We start from the raw sequence: 18,074 nt of genomic DNA, 5'->3' as shown, positions 1-18,074 counted from the left end.
ATGCCATTAATGAGAGAAATACAACAAGTGTTTCATTAACATACCATGCGTATGGATCTGGATCCAGATCCATACGCAAGCTATATTTTAACATGCAATTCGATGGAAGCCACCTTATTCTTGAACTTTGGACACATGGGTCTAATGTGACCCGGTTCCTTACAATAGTGGCAAATAACCTTTCTGCCACCATTATAGTCGTTGTAACTATTATAATTATTATGACAACTATAGTTACTTTGCCTCCCAAAATGTGGAGATTCGTAAGTCTTTATGTTGTTGTCGGGTTTAGATACCGCCAACACTTCATATCCTCCTCCTTTTGTCATCTCAAGCGGAGTTTCACCTTGGCAATCTATGGCAACGACATCTTCAAGAGGCAAGAGAGATGATCTATGAAGAAGGGAAAACCTCACTTGTTCATGTTCGGGATGCAACCCATGTAAAAATTGGAAAAAATGTTCTTTTTTCATTTGCTCCCTCCTTAGTTCAACATCTTCAATAGCAATTCATTTTGGTTCAAGAAGTGCCAACTCATCCCACATGTGAGATAAGGCACTAAAGAAGTCATGAACACTCATATCTCATTGCTTGGTAGTTCTAATTTTCTATTACAAGAAATAGTCTTGCAAGATCCTTTTACGTATACATATTTTTCATAAACAACCAAGCTTCATTTGCTTTTTTAAACTTAGCCATGTTGGCATATATCTTTGATAGAACAACAAGGTGCGTATGCGTACCTGGATCGAGTATGGACCGATCAGCAAAAGTGATGATGACAAAGGGCGACACGCTGAATGACTCCAATCTCTAAGGCTACAGAATCAGCCCAAGCGTGAATCTGTTTAATATATATTGTAGCCTCTAATTAGGGTTATCATACAAAGGACTAAACAACCCTTAACTATACAATCTAATTACACAACATGTTTGGATCTCGGATCCACATTAGGCCCAAACCCAGGACAATGCAATAAATGGATATAACGTCTTAACAACCTCCCTCAAGATGAGCATGCATTTGGATCATGCTCATCTTGCCTTTAAGAAACCAAAATCTTTTAACTGTCAATCCTTTAGTGAACAAATCTGCAATTTGATTATCTGTTCCAATATATCTTGCTTCTACTTCTCGATCTTCAATCTTCGGTCTGATGAAGTGCTGATCTATCTCAATATGCTTTGTTCTTCCATGATGTATAGGGTTCAATGAGATCCTTATAGCACTAGAGTCCAACGGCTAGATCCTAGTCAAGTTCTTAGAACATGACTAGATTATGTATCTATTTCAACGTGAACTAGATGCATAAAAATAAAAATAAAATATATATATATATATAATAATAATATTATTATATATATTACATTTTAACACTCCCCCTCAAACTTACGGTACAATGAGCGAAAATTTGTCTAAGCGGAAGTGAAATATGAGAGCAACGAGAGGCTTGGTTAAGAAATCTGCTAATTGATATTCTGATGTAACATACGGCAGATCAATAGTTCCATGCAAAAATTCCTCCTTGACATAGTGACAGTCCATCACAATATGTTTGGTAAGCTCATGAAATGTCCGGTTGCTTGCAATGTAGATCACAGTTTTGTTGTCACAGCACATTCTTGAAGCTTGTGTTTCTTCAGCTCCCATGTCAGCTAGAAGTCACTTGAGCCAAACAACTTTCATTGTAGTGGTCGTCATGGCTCTATATTCAGCTTCGGTAGAGAAAAGAGAGACCTTCTGTTGTTTTTTGCACCTCCACGAAATTAAGGATTCACCTAAGAAAACACAAAAAACAATGATTGAATGCCTATTATTAGGATCACCTCCCCAGTCAGCATTAATATAGGCAATTAAATCTAATGACGATGACGCAGACAAGAAGAGGCCTCGTAAGAGAGAGGCCTTTAAGTATCTAATAATACACAAAACTGCTCTCATATTTACAGAAGTGAGAGCATGCTGAAACTGACTAACTGTTTGTACAACGTGTGCTATATATTTCCTACTAATGGAAAGATAGCAAAGTGTTCTGATAAGTTGTCTGTAAGGAGTGAGATTATTAAGAAGCTCTCCATCATCAATTCTCATTTTAACATTGACAACTTCTAAAGTGTCCACTTTCTTATCATCCGTAATGTCAAACCTGAAAACAATATCAAAGGCAAATTTAGATTGAGATATCAAACACCCACGAGGGGAATAAACAACTTCAATTCCTAAAAAATATCTTAATAAACCTATGTCAGTCATTTCAAAGTGAGTTTTAGAAAGAGTTTTGATATTTGCAACTTTCTGTTTATCCATTTCATCCACATAAAGAAGAAGAACTATAATCCATGCATCAGAATTCTTAATAAACAAAGCAGTGCCAGTCAAACAAGGTTGAAAACCAATATCAAGCATTACATGACTAAACCTATCATACCAAGCTTTTGGTGCTTGTTTAAGGTCATAAAGAGCTTTTTCTAAGCGAAGAGCCTTACCCTTGGAAATACTAATACCAGGTAGGGTTTCCATGTACACTTGTTCAACTAGATTTCCATTTATAAATGCATTTTTGACATTCATCTGATATATGGGTCATTTTCTAATGAAAGCCAAGGCAATTAAGGTTCTAACAGTGGTCATACGAGCAACTGGGGCAAAGGTTTCTTCATAATCAATGCCATATTCTTAGGCATAGCCTTTGGCCACTAATCAGGTTTTGTATCTCTCAAGAGTTTCATCACTCTTGGTTTTAACTTTATAAACCCATCGGCAACCTATAGGTTTCTCACCTAAAGGAAGATCTTGAATAGTCCAAGTAGAAGCCTTTTCAAGTGCATCTAACTCAGTTTTCATGGCTTCTACCCATTCTACATGATTTTTGGCTTGTGAGTATGATGATGGTTCCTCATGAGTGTATTAATGCAATAACTGCCTTATATGTAGGTGAAAAGGATTCTTATTACACAAATTTTTCAGCAGGCCTCGAGACTCGGGATGATCTTCTGGTTGGTACTTCAGAATATTTTTCAAGTGCACATGGACGGTTTGACTCTCTTCGTCTTGAATATTGTAGACTAACATCCTTATGAATTTGCTCTTCATTGTCATCATTGTGTTCAATATCAATAGTATTTTGATCATTGTCAAAGTCACATTCGAGATCATATTCATTAGATTTTGATGTTAGATCTATCATAAAGGAGTATTCAGTAACTTCCTTAGGTTTTTCAAAATCAAAGAAGCTCTCTTTTTCTATGAAAGAGACATTTCTTGATACATACAAATTTTCATTTCTAGAATCAAAACACCTTTAGCCTTTTTTATTATCGACATATCCTAAAAAGACACAGGGAATCACACGAAGAGAGAGTTTGTCATTTTTGTCAGTGAAAATAAAGCACTTGCATCCAAACACTCTCAATCTAGAGTAGTCTGGAGAAAGATTCACAAGTTTTTCAATTGAAGTTATATTTTTCAAAGAAGAAGGTGACATTCGATTAATCAGATAGGTAGCAGTTAGGGCAGCTTCTGCCCAAAACTCCTTTAGAACTTGGTTTGCTATTAATAATGTCCTAGTTGTTTCCATAATGTGTCAATGTTTACGTTCAACCAATCCATTTTGTTGTGGTGTGTATGGACAAGACCTTTGGTGTATAATGCCATGTAAATTGAGATAATCTTTGAATTCTTTAGACATAAATTCTTCCTCTGAATCCGTGCAAAAAATGGAAATATTATTTTGAAACTTGTTTTTAACCATGTTATGAAATATTTGAAAGTATGAAAAGACTTCAGATTTATGTTTAAGAAAATAAATCCAAGTATGTCTAGAAAAATCATCGACAAAGATGACATAATATGTAAATCCACCATTTGAAACAATTGGTGCAGGACCCTAAACATCCGAATGTACTAATTCGAGTGGTCTGGAAGAAACAAAGGTTCAATCATGAAATGGTAATCTTTTCATTTTGCCAAGAATATAATCTTTACAAGTGAAATTCCCAGAATTACAAAATTTTCCTAAACTTGAAAAATATTGGATTTTGAACATGCGAGGGTGACCAAGTCTTTTGTGCCACAAATCCAACTCTATTTTTTGAATATTATAACAGAAAGCATTTTTAGGCAGTTCCAAAAAATCCATGTAATAGAGTCATCCTTCTCTATGACCTTCCCCAATCAGCTTTCCTGAGTGGCGATCCTGTACCCAACAACCATGAGAAGAAAATGAAACATTACTTCCATGATCAGATATTTGAGAGACAGATAAAAGATTTAAATTTAGTTTAGGAATATATCTAACTTCTGGAATAAAAAATTTCTTAGTCTTATGGATTCTTTCAAAATTTTATATTCCTTCTATTTCAAGAGAGGTTTCATCAGTTGTAAAAACTTTTGACACACTTAACTTATTTTTGAAACATTCGGATAAGATATTGTCATTTGGGGTCATATAAAAAGAAACACCAGAGTCAAGAAGCCAAGGAAAGTTACCTGGATCGGAGAACGATGAAACAACTGCTCCAATTGAGGCTTAAGATGAAGAGGAAGTTCCTTTGATAAGAGGTTGGAGAATCTTCATTAATTGAGCCATAGAAACCGTTGCATCTTGATCTTTGGGTTCAGATCCAATAGTCGCAACTCTCTTTTCTCTTAGCTCTCTAAGTTTAGGACACTGAGGCTTATAGTGTCCTGGTTCATGACAATGGTGGCAAATGACTTTTTTCTTGTCAAAGTCACCATTTTGTCTATTGAAATGAGGTGGCCTGTAAGAGCGTACATGATTACCCGCTCTAGACACAACTAGAACGGAATCATCTTCTGGTTTTGGAGTATTCTTTCTAATTCTGTTTTCCTCCATAGTTAGTTCCTCTATAATATCGATGATAAAGGGAACTTTTCCTCGATAAAGAAGAGTCGATTTAGTCGACTCGAATTCCGGTCTTAAACCATTTATAAATTGATAAAACTGCTCCATATCAAGTTGTTTTTTATGGAGCTCAATGTCTTCGGGACAATGTCATTTTGGCTCTAAAAGAGATAATTCTTCCCAAAGTTCGGACAACTCATCGTAATATTCTCTAATGGTTTTCTCTTTTTGAGTCATTGTCCGAACTGTCTTGTAAATTGCACATATGTGCAATATCTTTAAGGGAATACATATTTTTAAGGTATTCCCAAGCCTTATTGGCATGTTCGAACTTTGCAAGACTAGAGCATTTCTTAATGTCTACGCTATTAATTAGCCATGACATAATTTTTACATGCCCTATTCTCCACAATTTTCATTTCTTTTCATAAGTGGCTAATGCATTGCTTTTCTCCTCTTCTGTTAGAGAAACTTCTTTATCACCTTCTATTTTGGTGAGAGATAGCTTAGGTTCCAAATCAGAACCATCCAATATACCCTATAGCCCTTTTCCCCAAACGTGGTGCTTCATAATCGAAGCCCACATTACATAATTAGTATCATTTAGCTTCATGGGTATGATGGTGATCTTATCATTGTTATCCATCTTTTACAAGGGTGAGAAAAAAAAAGATGAAAGAAGAGAAAGAGGAAAGAAAAAATAAAAGTATAGGAGAGAGGATAGATAATACCAGAGTTACTGGAAGCTTCTCAGGTAGGTGGGAAACTCACTTTCCGAAAACTCGCTTCGAAAGCGCAATACTCCTCGCTTCCGAAACTTCATGGGAATCTCGATTCCCCCACGCTTCTTCTATGCTTCTCACACATGGTCTATGCTTCCTATATGCTTTTCTCACATTTCTTTTCATGTTTTTCATGTATTTTCTCTCACGCTTTTATTCACTTTCTATGTACTTTCTTTAAATTAGTAACCATCTTTGTTAGATTTTAACAAAAAATTAACTCTTTTACTGAAAAATCATGAAATATAAGAATGATCAATTTTATTTTAGTTTTTATTTGTTTCTTGTTCGATTCCTATTCAATTACCATATTGCTTCATTTTTTTTAATATTTTGCTTTTAAATTGATACTTCGCTTCCCGCTTCCTATAAATTTTAAAATGCTTCGCTTCCGCTTCCTAGTTTGGCAACCTTGGATAATACAAATTTTTGTAGCAAAAAGTTTCTTTACTAGCCTCCTTCAAACAAATCTTCCTGAGCCAAGAACAAGGTGATGAAACACCTTTTGCATGTGAGGCACAAGAAACGAAACGAAAGTTTTTCACGATTTAAAATCTCCACGGCTCTGATACCATGTAATGAAATGGTGGTCTTCCACAAAAGCACTTGGATCCACCAAAAGAGTATCTATTAAAGACACTTCGAGCAAAACCCATAAAAGGGTATAAAAGGAAGAACACAATAATAAAATAATAACAAAAATGCTTAAGAAGCATTGAATACAATACATGAGAGGGTTCACCCCTATTTATATAAGAGGAGAAGAATGGGGAGACAAAAGGAGTCGTTGGACTCGAGTCCAACGGTTCTTATTATAGCCATTGGACTAGAGTCCAACGGCTAGATCCTAGTCAAGTTCTAAGTAGAACTTGACTAGATTATGTATCTAGTTCAATGTGAACTAGATACATAAAAATAAAGAAAACAAAAACAAAAAATAGAAAAATATATATGTAATAATAATATAATAATAATATTATATATATATATATATTACATTTTTTACATTTTAACAAAAAGTGCATGATCATGATGTTTACCATATAACACGAAGTACGGGGATCTTTTGTTCAGAGCTTTCATGGGAAGGCGATTTATTACATAGACTGCAGAATGAAAAAGCTTTTGTCCACAGTTCCACTGGTAGATCACTGGCATGCATCATAGTAAGGGCACTTTCTGCAATATGACGATGTTTTCGTTTTGCAAGCCCATTTTGATGAGGGGTGTAAGGACACGCCACCCTTCGAACAATTCCATTCAGTTGCAGAAATTCATTGAAATCGTTGGAGACAAACTCCCCACCTCCAACACTTTGGAAATTAAGAATAGTTGAGGCAAAATTGATTTTTGACATGGGTATGAAACTTGTGAAAGATGTCAAAAACTTTGGACTTTTGTTTCATAAAAAATATCTACGAATAACGAGAATAGTCATCAACAAATACAACATAATAACTACTTCCATAAAAGGAGTTTTCTGAAGTAGGACCCCAAACATCAGAGTGCATAATCTCAAAAGGTTTCAAAGCTCTTTCATTTATGGAATAAAAAAGAATTACATGACTCTTGCAAACTTGACAACTGGAACACAATGTCTTATTTAAACCATGACTCAAACTTGTCTCTGAAATCAACTTGTAAAGGACAAGATTTTCAATAAATTTATGACAAAAATGACCCAATCGATTGTGTCAAAGATTGACATTATTGACAAGACTCGCGGTGAAAGCAAGAGACTTCTCAAGAGTCGAAGTTGATGAAGAGGAACACTTTTGCAGTGGATTTTCCTTGAAGATGTACATGTTCTCACGTCGCTCTCCTTCAGCGTATGTTGTCTTCATGCGAAGATCCTTCACATACACAGAAGGAGTGAAAACAATGCAGGAATTAGTATCATCAATAAGTTTAGAAACAAGCACTAGGTTTTTCTTGATATTGGGTGCACAAAGAACATCAAAAAATTTAATAAACTTAGACTTAGAAGAGGGAACAAAGACATTTCCAGCATGAGTGATAGGATATTTGGTATCATCTCCCGTGACAACACTGTCCTTTCCAGAATATCTGATGGGACTAGAAAGTTTACCTGCATCTCTAGTGATGTGACTAGCTACTCCAAAATCAATATACCAAATTCCTTGATCATCCTGCTTTAGATTTAGAGAGTTTAGGGTAGCAAGCAACGCATTCAGTTCACCTACATTTTTTTCTCCTCTAGCAAGTGATTGGTTCATAGTTGGTCTAACTGGATGCCCTTTATGATAAGTAGAGTTGTCCTCAACATTATAGTTTTGATATCTTTATGATAACAAATAGCTTTCACATGCCCAGACTTTCTACATATAAAAGAAATTTGGACTCGTCTGCCCCCAATATTAACATTGTTGGTGTTTGAAGCATTAGGAAAAGGTAAAATACCTCTACCTTGTTGATTTTCAGCTCTTCCACGGCCACGGCCTCCTCATTAGCCTCCTCTTGCTCCTCCTCTATTTGTCCCTTTAAACAACAGCTCACGAGAGTCATGTTACAACCCAGAGTTTCATGTGGCATGCTTGGAGGTTCATCTCAAACTGAAGTAATCGTGGCTTGAGATCTTTAAAGGATAGGAGAATAGGGAAGCACAACAACGTAGTGGAGATAAAATGATACTCGGCTCTCAGGCCAGCTAGTGTTTATTGGACTTTGTTACGATAAAAAGTCTCTCCGACCAAGGCTAACTGATCAGTGATTTCTTTCACTTTATTCAAATATTCCAATATACTTGAAGATCCCTTCTTGAGGCTTTGAAACTCTTTCTTCAGATACATAACCCTGGATTCTGAAATTTGAGAATATGTCTTGACTATGTTGTCCTGTAACTTTTTGGTTGCACAGTCGTCCGGGATTACAATGAGAACTTCTTGTGATAGGGTAGAAGTGAGGTAGGCTACAACTACTTGATCTCTTTTAACCCATGACACATATTCAGGATACTTGATGTAGACCACATTCACTGCCCATTTGTCGTCTCTCTGCTCCTGCATGAAAAACTCTAATGGCATTTTAATTAAACCATCAAGATGGCCAGATAGATCGTGACTTTTGATAAAAGGGATAATTTGCCTTTTTCAAGTCAGAAAATTATTGTTATTTAATTTCTCTGAGACAAGTTGAAGTAGGAAACTAGAAGACAGCATGGGTTGTGGAACATTAGTGTCCATGAGAAAAGTGAGAAGAAAAAAAAAACAGCAAGAAAATGATGACAGAAAATACGTTTAGCAAAAAAAAACAATGATTATTTCTGATGAAAAGTAAACTCAAGAATAGAGAAGGCTGCTGAAATAACCAAAGGATGCGGCAAATAAGAAATAAAAGGTGGGAACCAGAATTTTCACGACACAACGATTTGAAACAGATCCACGACACAGAGATTAAGGAGTCAGATTCACGGTACCAACATAGGGAGAACGAAAACAGAAACAAAATAGGTTAGCGACACAAGGATAATATTCACGACACAGAAAATTTAATAATGACCAGACTAAAGGAAATCAGGCTTGTTATACAGAAAATGACAATTCTGGCTAGATATACGACACATAGAATAGCGACAAAGGAAATAGTATTCACGATGCAGAGAATAACCAGATTCGTGATATAAAATATAACGATTCTGAACAGAAACACGATACAAAAAATAACGAATGAAAATCAGACAAGAAATAACAACCCAATAAAATGGAACCTTGTTGTAGATCTGATCATTGATCGTCGCAGATCTGATGATGCAGACAAATCACATCCAGTTAGATCTAATCATTAATCGACACAGATCTGATCACGCAGGAACATGCAGACTGATGATGCCCAGTCACGAACCTTGCTCTGATACCATTATAAAATAACAAGGTGTGTATGCCTACTTGGATATCGATCAGCAGAAGTGATGATGACAAAGGGCGACACGCTGAATGACTCCAATCTCTAAGGCTGCAGAATCAGCCCAGGCGTGAATCTGTTTAATATATATTGCAGCCTCTAATTAGGGTTATCATACAAAGGACTAAACAACCCTTAACTATACAATCTAATTACACAACATGTTTGGATCTCGGATCCACATTAGGCTCAAACGCAAACCCGAGACAATACAATACATGGATATAGCGTCTTAACAATCTTAATGTCAACATTGTTCATAAACCATGCAAGAATCTTTGTATGATTACTCTCCCAATCTTTCACTTTAGATTGATAACCACAAATGGCTTTGACACGATCATCCCCTTCAAAGGCTTTAACTTGCTCTCCTTCAATCTTGGTAAGCACTAATTGAGGCTCGGAAATAGTACCCATTTCGTATCCCCAAAGCTTCTTGCCTTTAAGATTGTTTTTCATGGCGGAAGCCCATATCATGTAGTTTGTGCCATTAAGTTTGAAAGAGAGGTCTATCTCGTGATCATGCTCCATTTTGAAGAGGTGAGAGAAAGAGAAAGATGTAGAAAAGAAGAGAGCTTCTATAAGAGTTGCTATAATCAACACAAGTTTTCGACGAACAAGAGCTCCTAATGAACAAGAGCTTCCAACAAACAAAAAACTTCCAACGAACACTTGATTGAAAAGAAGCTCTTCCACTAAAATCACGACAAGCCACACAAATACTTGATGATGATTCTTCAAAAGTCCAAGAGCACTATGGCTCTGATACCATGTAATGAAACATGTCGAAAGGTAAATACAATGCGCACAAGCACTATCACAAGTCCAATAATGGACAACACAAAAGCACTAAGGCACAAAAGTGCATATGCACAACTCACAAGAGTCAAGAGAAGAACACAACAATGTAAAAATATAATCTTTATATAGTCACAAATGCTTAAGAGAAGCATTGAAAACAAGAGAAGGGGTCATCCCCTATTTATACAAAAAGGAGAGCCATGGGCTCTATTGGGGAGCTCCTAATAAAGTCGTTGGGAGCTCCCAACGGTCATAAATATGATCGTTGGGTAGCCCCAACAACTCTATGGTCTTTTGACCATAAAGCCCATGCTCAAATACAATAAGGACCAAAAAAAGGTAAAAATAAATAAACTATAAAATATTGTTCCTAATGAACAATATTTAATATAAGAGGTGAAAAGACAGACAGACCCCTAAGGGGCAATGAAAACATAAATACATATATGTATATATATATATATATATGTAGATAACCTATTTTAACATACACCACATAAAAGAATTGGCTACCTTCTCTACATTAAAAGTTCTTTACCAAATCCAAGGGATGGCCAGGAATAGGTCTTATGGCAAGACTTATTAATAAAATTGCCATCTCATGGTGAAGATAAAATTCCAACCTAAAGTTGTATATGCAGGATTTTACATGAAGCAATACAAATATGGTATGTTCAGCACCAAAAGTGATTGGTAGTGAATTATGCATTCAAGAATATAATGGCCCATCAATCTACTTACTGCTTTAATCAGTCGTTCAAAAGGCCTTTCGCTTGTGTTTGACTTGCCGCTTGAACCTAATGCTGCTGCATTTCCCTGATTTCCATCCTGAGTAGCAAATTCTGCAAGCAAAGGTGACGCTGATAATCCAGGGGTACCAATTGCAAGGGATTGTGCTTGAACTAATGGAACAGTTGACTGTTGGCTAACAATATTTCCTGAGTTCGAAAGAGGTGAAGCACCAGGCTTTTCAGAGTCGCCTGGTAGAGGTGATGGGGCTAAAGGAGTGGAGGGGGAAGGAACAACAAAAGGTGAACTTGCGGATTGCAGAGGTGTTCCAACTTTTGGAACCACAGCACTTCCTAGCAAACTTTGCTGGTCAACCTGTGGTGAAGAATGCTGCAAAATTTGAGGGGATGTAGTTTGAAGCAATTGAGGAGAAGAAACAGGGAAGGAAGATCCAGTCTTAAGTTGTTGATGTACTGGACGTTGACCAATTGAAGGATGCTGCTGAAATAGCCCAGGTTTAAGACCAACAACAGGTTTCATCTTCAATTCATTGACATCATTCAACTGATGAAGCTGTGGCATTTGGTGAGCCTGAAGTTGTGTGGACTGCTGTGACATTTGATGCATGTGTAATTGTTGCTGCTGGAATTGCTGCTGCATCACTTGCTGTTTTTGCTGCTGAATAATATGCTGCTGCATCTGGCGTTGTTGCAATTGCTTCAGCTGTTGCTGTTGTTGTAGCATGTTAGCATTTTGTTGAAGAGTATTGACACTGGTTTGCTGCAAGGTATTTAAATTACTTTGTGGCAAGGAGCAATCAGCTGTTTGCTGGGGTGTGTTAATAATAGTTTGCTGCAAAGAGCCTGCACCAACCTGTGAAAGAGAACTCATTACACCTTGCTGCAAAGAACCTAGATTATTTGCTTGCATTGGGTCCAAATTAGATCCAGACTGTAGCACACTCCTCAAGCTTTGTTGAGAAGTTGGAACTCCCATATGCTGTCCGAGAGGCATGGTTCCATGCTGCATGGCTGTCACAGCACTTGACTGCATTGAGGTTACTGAGTTTTGTAGATTCACTGACTGCAGTTGGTTGGGATGACTCTCATGCTGCTGTACTTGAGAGATTTGTGGCTGCAGTTGATGCTGCTGCACAGAAAGAGACTGACCACTAGATTGTGGCCCTTGCTGATGTGGAGCAGGTTTTCTGTTCTTATATGAATTAAGAAATTGGAGGATCTGCTTCTCAAGCATTCCTATCTTGTCTTTGAAACTCGGTGAAATACCATTTTTTGGAATATTCAAATAAGTTAAAGTGCCTTTTAATGCAATCCTATAATGTCGCAGCTTCTCTATTTGTTCTGACTGCATTGGTGTCTGGACCAGAGACTCTTGCTGTCGACAACAAAAGCACATTTACCCAGCATTCAGAAACGCTAACAAAAATGTGACTGTACAGAAAGAAGAAATTGTTGGCAATGAGGAGAGCAAAGAAACAAACCTGCTGGCACTTTAGCGTAAGCTTTTGGTACAGATCATTAAGTTCATTGTAGTACATGTCCTTCAAGGCCTTTATCTGTAAAAAGCAAAAGGTCAGAATTTTACAACACTGAAACCCTATTCCAAGACAAATAATCATGGACAACCATAAGAAGAAATAGAATCAGTGTCAGTGTTATAAAAAATGCGCCTTGAGGACCAAAAGGCGCGCGCGGCCCTCTGTGTCTCAAGGCGCAAGCCTGAGGAGCAAAAAAAATTTTTTTTTTTTACAACAAGACTTCTGAGACATAATCAAAAAGATTTTTGTAGGTTAATCTCATATATTTTTCAGTTATTTCAGTTATGTAATAAGTTTCTTAGTATATTACTATATTTTAACTTTTGTTGGTTAATCTCGTATATTTTTCAGTTATTTCAGTCATGTAATTAGTTTCTTAATATATTTCAACTTTTGTAGGTTAATCTCATATATTTTTCAGTTATGTAATCAGTTTTTTAGTTACTTTTATATGTTAATCTCATATTTTTTAGAATAATCTTATATATTTTAACTTTTGTTGGTTAATCTCGTATATTTTTCAGTTATTTCAGTCATGTAATTAGTTTCTTAATATATTTCAACTTTTGTAGGTTAATCTCATATATTTTTCAGTTATGTAATCAGTTTTTTAGTTACTTTTATATGTTAATCTCATGTTTTTTAGAATAATCTTATATATTTTAACTTTTGTTGGTTAATCTCGTATATTTTCCAGTTATGTAAACGGTTTCTTAGTATATTTTTTCTTTTATTGGTTAATCTCATATATTTTTCAGTTATGTAATCATTTTTTTAGTTACTTTTATATGTTAATCTCATATTTTTTAGAATAATCTCATACATTTTAACTTTTGTAGGTTAATCTCATACATTTTCCAGTTATTTCAGTTATGTAATCAGTTTCTTAATATATTTTAACTTTTTTTGGTTAATCTCATATATTTTCTAATTATATAATCAGTTTTTTAGTTACTTTTATATGTTAATCTCATATTTTTTAGTACTTATTTGAGATTTTCTATTTCTTATTGGTTGTTATTTCATCAATAAAGCATTTCTTTATTTATTTGTATTTTTAGATTTTTTTTTAATAATTTTTTTAAAGTTTTCAAAAAAAATTTTGAGGTTTACGCTTTACGCCTCGAGGCTTACACCTCGCCTTGATTTTTGGTGGAGCACCTCGCTACGCCTCAACGCTTTTCACAACACTGGTCAGTGTTGTTAAAAGAGCGCCTTGAGGCGCAACGTGAAGAGGAAGAAGAATAAAAAGATTCTCAGTTACTTTTACATGTTAATCTCATATTTTTAGTATTTATTTTAGATTTTCTATTTCTTATTGGTTGTTGCTTCATCAATAAAGCATTTTTTATTTATTTGTATTTTTAGATATTTTTTATAGTTTTTTTAAAGTTTTCAAAAAAAAAATGAGGCTTATGCATTACGCCTCGCCTCAGTTTTTGGTGGAGCGCCTCGCTACGCCTCAACGCTTTTCACAACATTGAATAGAATCAAAATCTTCATGAACAACATTTTCTTGATGACTCAACATTTACCAAGAAAACCAAAGAATCCAGATATCAAGTGGACATTATATATGACAGCCCATAAAATCATAGATTCATAGCCAAAATAGTTCTCTTGAAGCCAATGGCCAGTAAGCACATTATAAAAGGATCAATAACCTCTCCCATGACAAGGTTCACTGAAAAATGTCAAGATATACTAGAACTAGCTGTGACAGGTGAATTACAAATAATATGCCCATGCATGTGTCTGTCTTTTTATGCCTGTGTTTATCTCCATATCTATTGACTTCCAACAACTTTCAATTAATACCACATGTATTTGTGCACCCACAGTAAATAAAATGGCTAATATCAGTTTCGTTGATGCATAACTATAGATAAGAATACAAATGAAAAGAAAAGTAATATTAAGATGATGAAAGGATGAAGAAAACATAATGATAAAAAGGGTGTTACCTAATCTATGCATGCAACGGTAAGCTATAAATCCAAAAAAGGATGTAAAGTTTGATGTGGATTGCTTGAAACAGGTGTTATATCAGAAACTTCCAGATGTTAATGCCTCTTTTTTAAAACAAAAATGACGAACACAAGAAGAGAGTTCAAGATTTTTAATGCTTATAACATAATTAAAATACTTAAAACCACAGAAAATATTGTTGGCTCACAACTCTGGACTTGTTCAAGGCATGGAAGGTCAACAAAAAATGTGCATGGTATAGGTGTTTTAGGCCTTTCTAGAGAGTTGGGAGTGTTTTTTTCTTTTCAATCTTTGAAATGTCAAAATTTAGAGTTAAGAACTACAAAGGAGGCCCGATACTCTAGCATAGAAAGCTCCTTGCTAGATGCTTGAATGAAATATCATTTACGGCACATTACGGCATGTTTGATTGCCAAGATAAAAAGTCTCGTCGGACTTTTTCCTCCCAAACCAAGGTGGGGCCCATGCACGCATTGAATGCCTTGTTTTTTATTCCTGGTTTTGAGGAGAACTTTATCTTAAAAGGTAAGGGTAAAAAAGTCATTTGGCATACGCAATGATTTTTCATCTAGGTGAAACTTATCATCCGTTTCTCCTAAAAAAAAACTATTGGGTGCCATCCTTCTCTGGTTCATCATCGAAGAGAAGGAGCTAGGGCATCTTGTGTCCAGCATCTGTGCTCCTCCTTGAAGACTGTTTCACTGGCATCTCTTCTCCGACAAACTGCTCCCAGTGACTCTCTCTGATCTGAACACGTATTGCAGAAATTCAGTATGGTAAAAATGGCAAGAAATATAATACCTTCTGAAATATCTCCTCTTGCCAATCAACTGTAGCTGAATGTGTTGTCTGTGCTGTTGACTCTATTGAAGCTGCAGAAAGCCAGGCAAAACCTTGTCACAAGAATAGTGGCTGGCACTTGCAGAAGGATTTTACAGTTTCAATAAAGTAGAGCATAAACAGCATATAAATCTGCATTTCCTTGGACATAAAACTGGTCCATATAACCAAACAGTAAGATGAATAACCATCAGAACAACCAACTTTATGGATAGACCCTCTGATAAAGAAATCATGGCTAAGCTAGTCAAAGGGAAAATTATATATCACCCAAGCATACAAAGACAATCTGGAAAAGCATAAGCAAAGAGAAGATATTCACTACAAGTCTACAACCTAAAGGCATGCTTGTTTTGGTCAAAGGTGAGAAAGTAGAAGCTTGAGAGACTAGAATCTGAGAAAGTAGATCACAAGGACAACCTTGTGACCTACTTTCACAAGATTCAAGGCAAAAAAATCACAGCTTGCAACCACAATCACAACTACTTTTCATGCTCCACTAACCTTGAGAAAGTATGGTGATTGTGATTTACAATCACAGGATCCAAGAATCACAGGGCATTGCAAATATGCCCTAAATGTATAACGTGTTCATCTTTCTTCTAATTAAAGTATGAAAACAGAAAGGTGATCTTACAAAATATAACACCCAAGAATTGTCTTGAACTTAGAATCGCAAGCAAACTATAAGACCCAAATACCAAATGCATCTCTAAAGATTAGCTAAGTTCATAAGTCTTGGGCCCTGATAGGATGTGACATGAATCCCGATGCACTCCAGAATAGATACCAAGAACCAAATATACAATATATTTGAATACACTCACCATAAAAGTAACAATGGAGCACAAGAATTATAAAATAAATAATTTCATTAAGAATGAAATTCAAATAATACAAAAAAATATAAAATTACAAACAACTTCACTACAAATGCTCAAACACTCAAAAGCCTATAAACTACCCATCACTCTCTCAACCCATACACTTGCACACACCCACACCTTTATATAAAGAAGAGAGGAGAGAAGAGAAACAAAAAGGGGGAGAAGGGAGTACCCTTCTAGCCGTTGGAGCTAGTCCAATGGCTAGAAGAAGTCAACCTAGGTTGAGTAAGATATAATATATACAATATATATTATATACAAATAAGTAAATATATATACTATATATATTAATATATATATATACATACATATATACGTGTATATATATATATACAAAAAAAAGACTTTCATCTTAACAACCCGCCCTCAAATTTATGGTGACTCACTGTAAGTTTGCAATTACAAAAAAAGAACCCCATTACATAAAATGTCTTCATAAACTTCATCAAGTTCTTCCATTTGGTGCTTGCTCAATCATATGCTCCAATACACATAGGATCTTCAATATCATTAATTCATGAAAAAACTGTAAATAGAGCTAACACAACATCCAAACTATGTACATATATATCATAAGAAGATTTCAAAGAATAACTACATTAGTTATATATTATGGAGAGAGGATGGCCAAGCACACAAACATACAATATACAAAAGATATTAAAAAAATCAATTTAACATTTTTTAAAATCATTTAAAGTAAGAAATAATTTTTAAAAAATCATTAATTTCAAACACGATAGTCATTAATCACTATAATCATTCATGAAAATCATGTACACTTATATCTATCAAAAAAAGCATATTAATGCATATCGGACATGGATTTTCAATATCATCAATACCATGAAGAAATAACTCACAAAGGAGTATAAATTATGAAAACATTTTTACACAATGGAAGATACACGAAATGATTTCAACCATTCAATAGAGATTTAAGAAAAGACAAATACTCATAAATCAATTAATTATTACATTTTAAAAGCAATATTAACCACACAACTAATGGATACATGAATGAATCATGCAATAGTTTAGAATCAACGAAACAATTACTTATGGACTAATTTTAAGAAATCCTTTCAAGAGATAACAATGAAAATCTTTTAAGAACACATGCTTAGAAAACTAATTAATGAAACAAACAATATCTCAAATAAATGCCGCAAAGGCTACAATGAGATATCAATACGAAAGTGGTCACTTATAGACCAAGGGAAAACACACAATGAAAATCCACATCAACAACTCACAAGGTAAAAATAATATATCCTTCATTAACAAATTCTTAGAAAATATTAATTAAACTTATGCAAAACACACAAAACAATCAATCATGGAACATATTTTAAAAAACCTTGATCATGGAACTAAAGAATATTCAATGCAAAATGCATGAAAATATTTCAATAACCATTTTTCATACAAGAGTAAATGAGTCTAGAAAAATTATGAAGATATTTAAAAATCCCATATAACACAATGAATGATATTTGTAAATCTTAACACTAGTTTGACCACCACAAGCAATCACCTCACTAGACCTCCAATCCTCAAAAATCAAGTGCATCAACGACTAAAACAAGAGTACAATGGTTGCACATAAGTTACCACATTGAAGAACAATATCTCTTGCCTATATTAAAAGACACTTAAAACAAGTGTATCAACCACAAGAACAAAAATATAATTACAACGT

General features: G+C 35.0%; 1 protein-coding gene across 4 annotated transcripts in view; it reads right to left on the bottom strand.

Moving 5' to 3' along the window:
• LOC149844210 (mediator of RNA polymerase II transcription subunit 15a-like) overlaps positions 1–18,074 on the bottom strand; it is a 61,831-nt gene that overhangs the window by 13,316 nt on the left and 30,441 nt on the right. For 2 of the 4 annotated variants that reach the window (XM_090000408.1, XM_090000407.1), the window contains exons 5-7: positions 15,447–15,517; positions 12,600–12,674; positions 11,111–12,493 (exon numbers count right to left, since the gene is read on the bottom strand). In XM_090000408.1, the coding sequence (XP_089856534.1) occupies positions 11,111–12,493; positions 12,600–12,674; positions 15,447–15,517 (1,529 nt within the window). The remainder of the gene's footprint in view (positions 1–11,110; positions 12,494–12,599; positions 12,675–15,446; positions 15,518–18,074) is intronic. The other 2 variants (XM_090000409.1, XM_090000410.1) reach the window with 2 other exon arrangements.

The sequence above is a fragment of the Nuphar pumila genome, chromosome 3 (assembly GCF_984573655.1).
Source record: "Nuphar pumila chromosome 3, dmNupPumi1.hap1.1, whole genome shotgun sequence".
Classification (NCBI taxonomy): domain Eukaryota; kingdom Viridiplantae; phylum Streptophyta; class Magnoliopsida; order Nymphaeales; family Nymphaeaceae; genus Nuphar; species Nuphar pumila.
This window is presented reverse-complemented; position numbering and strand designations above follow the sequence as displayed.